The sequence below is a fragment of the Rhagoletis pomonella genome, unplaced genomic scaffold, assembly GCF_013731165.1.
Source record: "Rhagoletis pomonella isolate Grant_MI unplaced genomic scaffold, Rhpom_1.0 Rhpom_scaffold_17401, whole genome shotgun sequence".
In the NCBI taxonomy this organism is placed as follows: Eukaryota; Metazoa; Arthropoda; class Insecta; order Diptera; family Tephritidae; genus Rhagoletis; species Rhagoletis pomonella.
The window spans coordinates 1-3,127 of NW_023475919.1; the positions used below are offsets into that span (position 1 = coordinate 1).

The 3,127-nt window shown below is 41.2% G+C and overlaps 1 protein-coding gene across 1 annotated transcript; it reads left to right on the forward strand.

The window, feature by feature from the left end:
- Positions 1 to 24: 24 nt before the first annotated feature.
- On the forward strand, positions 25 to 3,119 carry LOC118757400 (protein PTHB1-like; the record flags this gene model as incomplete). The annotated part of the gene is made up of 5 exons (XM_036492115.1): positions 25 to 350; positions 419 to 787; positions 860 to 967; positions 1,048 to 1,181; positions 3,010 to 3,119. Coding segments are annotated over exons 1-5 (1,002 nt in total), but the record flags the coding sequence as incomplete, so codon positions are not given.
- Positions 3,120 to 3,127: the final 8 nt, after the last annotated feature.

The following is a 3,127-nucleotide window of genomic DNA, read 5'->3' on the forward strand; positions in this document are numbered from 1 at the left end:
TACTTCCTCGTTCGAGCGGCTGTGTCAGTTCACAGAGTTAGTGCATTATGCATTAAGCGTTCGCGCGTCATGTCGCTCTTCAACGTTTGCAACTGGTGGCACACACAGTGCTCCGATCTGGAGGAGAACTATGATGTAGCCAGTTTACTGTGCGCTCGCTTCGGACTTGACGATAATGAAAAGGACTATGTGGTTGTGGGTTCGCATAGCGGTAACTTGAGCATTTTCTATCCACGCTTGGATCAAAATCGACGCCATGAAGATGGTGAGGCTTTTAGACCGACCGACTTGCTGTTGGAGGTGAATCTTAAAGCGCCGATACTGGGCATATATGCGGGGCGGTTTAGTGGGTGAGTTGGAACCCACTGTGACATTTTTCTTACCATAAACCCCTTTTAAATTTGCTACTTTAATTCAGTGGACAATTGGCTGATGAAAAGCACAATCAACTTGCCGTTTTACATCCGCGTTCGGTGTCCATTTATAAGCTCCAGACCATTGGTGGCGTCGCTGAGCATGGCGCCCAGCTACGTCTGGTTTGTTTGGCCGATTATAAGCTGAAACGTGGTGCGTTGGCGTTGACGAAGGGTGCTTTTGGGCGTGTCAAGGGACGTGAGTTCTTCTGTATTACGCATTTGGATGGCACGCTGACGTTCCATGAGCAGGATGGTATTTTGTACGAATGTCAATTGCCGGGTAATCGTGCATTACCTGTGCCAGTTGTCTATTGTGAACGGACGGATAGCTTTTTTCGCTTTACAGCCGGTTGGAATTTGGAGTGTTTTACGTATGTATTTTGAACTTTAGTAGTTGGTGCGGTGAGGCGTAAATAATTTATTTTCGGAATTATTTTAAACAGCTATCAGGACCTTTCGCACTCTTCCTTAAATCGTTCGGAATTCCAGCCCTCTTGGTCGATTTGCATCGGTGAAGGTATTGTCGACATATGTGTGGTGCAGACGAAGTCGTAAGTAATACTTACTAAAAGTTCATCTTACAGAAGAAGGTAAAAAACTGCATGATCTCTAAATACTTTCTAATTAAAAGAAATTCAGCCTCAATTATGATACTGGGCGAGCGCAACTTTATTAGGCTAACCGATGATGGATTGGTTGATTTCATTCTGAAATTGGATTATACGCCAAGATGCTTTCATTCCTTCGTTATCGGCTACTATTGGGGTAATTACTTAAATCGATTTGTTTTAATAGTTCTAAACTGAAATTGGACCCATTATTCAATAAATCGGCGTCAGTTAAGAAAGCTGAAAAAGTGTTCTTGAGTGTACAAGCATGAGACCTCTTGCACTACTTGAGAATGGAAACTTGTCAGTCAAAAGTAAATTCGGTTGGGAAGAAGGAAATAACTTTTCAGCTCCAAACTAAAATAGCTTTTAAAATTTACACGTATGCTCTGCAAACTCATTTTCTGAGAACAATATTTACATTTAATGGCATCTAAATTTTGAAAGCTACTTGAGAAAACGGCCGTTTAACTCCAAACCGCTTCATATGAGAACTCAGACAATAACGGCTGATTAGAATAGTGGTGAGTAAGGTAATGTCTGCTTTGCGAGTGTGTAAAGGTGCACGTAAACGATGGGAGCAACTCTCATGAATGTGCCGCCATGTTGGTGTGAGATTTTTCATGAGTGTTTACACGCGCATTGATTATAAGAAAATTCTCATTCGTTCTCATGTCAGTTTACACGAGGAGCTCTCACGCGGTCATGTTTGCGAGTTAAGTATGTAGTAATATAATATACCGAACAAATATTCTGGGGGCTATAATATCGAAATTTTTGGGACTATTTTGGGGTTTAAGAAACCGGCACTTTATAGGGATCTTCGGGACTACTTCGGAATTATTAGACTATTTTGGGATTTTCGTGGCTATTTCGGGATCTTTGGGACTATTTGGAGATTTTCGGAATTCCCAGGACTATATCGGGATCTTCGGAATATTTGGACTATTTCGAGATTTTAGGGACTAATTCGGAGCATTTGGGAATAGTTCAGGTTTTTCGAAACTATCGGAATTTTTTGGACTACTTCGGGATTTTGGGATCTTCGGGACTACTTCGAAGTTTTTGGGACTATTTCGGTAATTTTAAGAGCACTTGGGATTTTTGAGACATCGGGATTTTTAGAGGTCTCGGGACTACTTGGGGTTTTTCGAGACTACTTCGAGATTTGCAGGGTTCTGGGGGCACTATCGGGATCTCCGGGACCATTTCAAGATTTTCGAAACTACTTTAAAATTGTAGGTATCCAAGCCCCACAATCCTAAAATCTCGAAGTATTCTCGAAAAACCTGAAATATTCCAAAATTTTCCAAATTAGTCCCAAAAATTTTAAAATGGTCCAAATATACCGTGGTTGTACCAAAGATCCCGATATAGTAACGCGCATGCCGAAAATCTCGAAGAAGTCTCGGAAATCCCGAAATAGTTCCAAAAAACCTCCATTGTAGTCTCGGGGATCTCGAAAAACCAGAAGTAGGCCCAAAAATGTCGGATAAGAGCAAGAAAAAAAGAGATCTAGATATGACTGGGATGTACACTTACACCTGTTTAATTAATGATCTGGGATTCATGCATGTGTTATCATCGAAGATTCGGAAGGAAATTCAGTCTCGCATACAAATCAGTGAGCCAGTTATAGGTCATAGGCCGGGGTCTTGTACATCTTCTCAAGCTCAAACGATTGCAATTATTTACGCTGATAAACCAATAACACGAACTTTGGAATTCCTGTTTGAGTTGAGAGTCAAAACGTTGATGTTAAACTAAAGACCTGAGATTTCCTGTTGTTCTCTCATTAGCTATCCATTATTTCCACTTCGGGTCCTACTAGTTATATGTTTTAATGAATCGAAAGTCTAATTAAAAGAATCTGCCGTGGCTAAACTCGATTGGGAAAGCTTCTTTTATTATTGGAATCATTTAAAAAAAATAAGAAACGCTTGTCCAAACCTCTTATAACTCCCCCGCATTTTCTCTCCATTCAGAACCGGGCGCACGCTTAATCACCGCCATTGCCTCCGAAAGTGGCAAACTCTTCATTTACGAGGCTGCTAATATTATTTGGGCCGCTCAGTATAAAGACGACGCACCGGTAGCGATTCA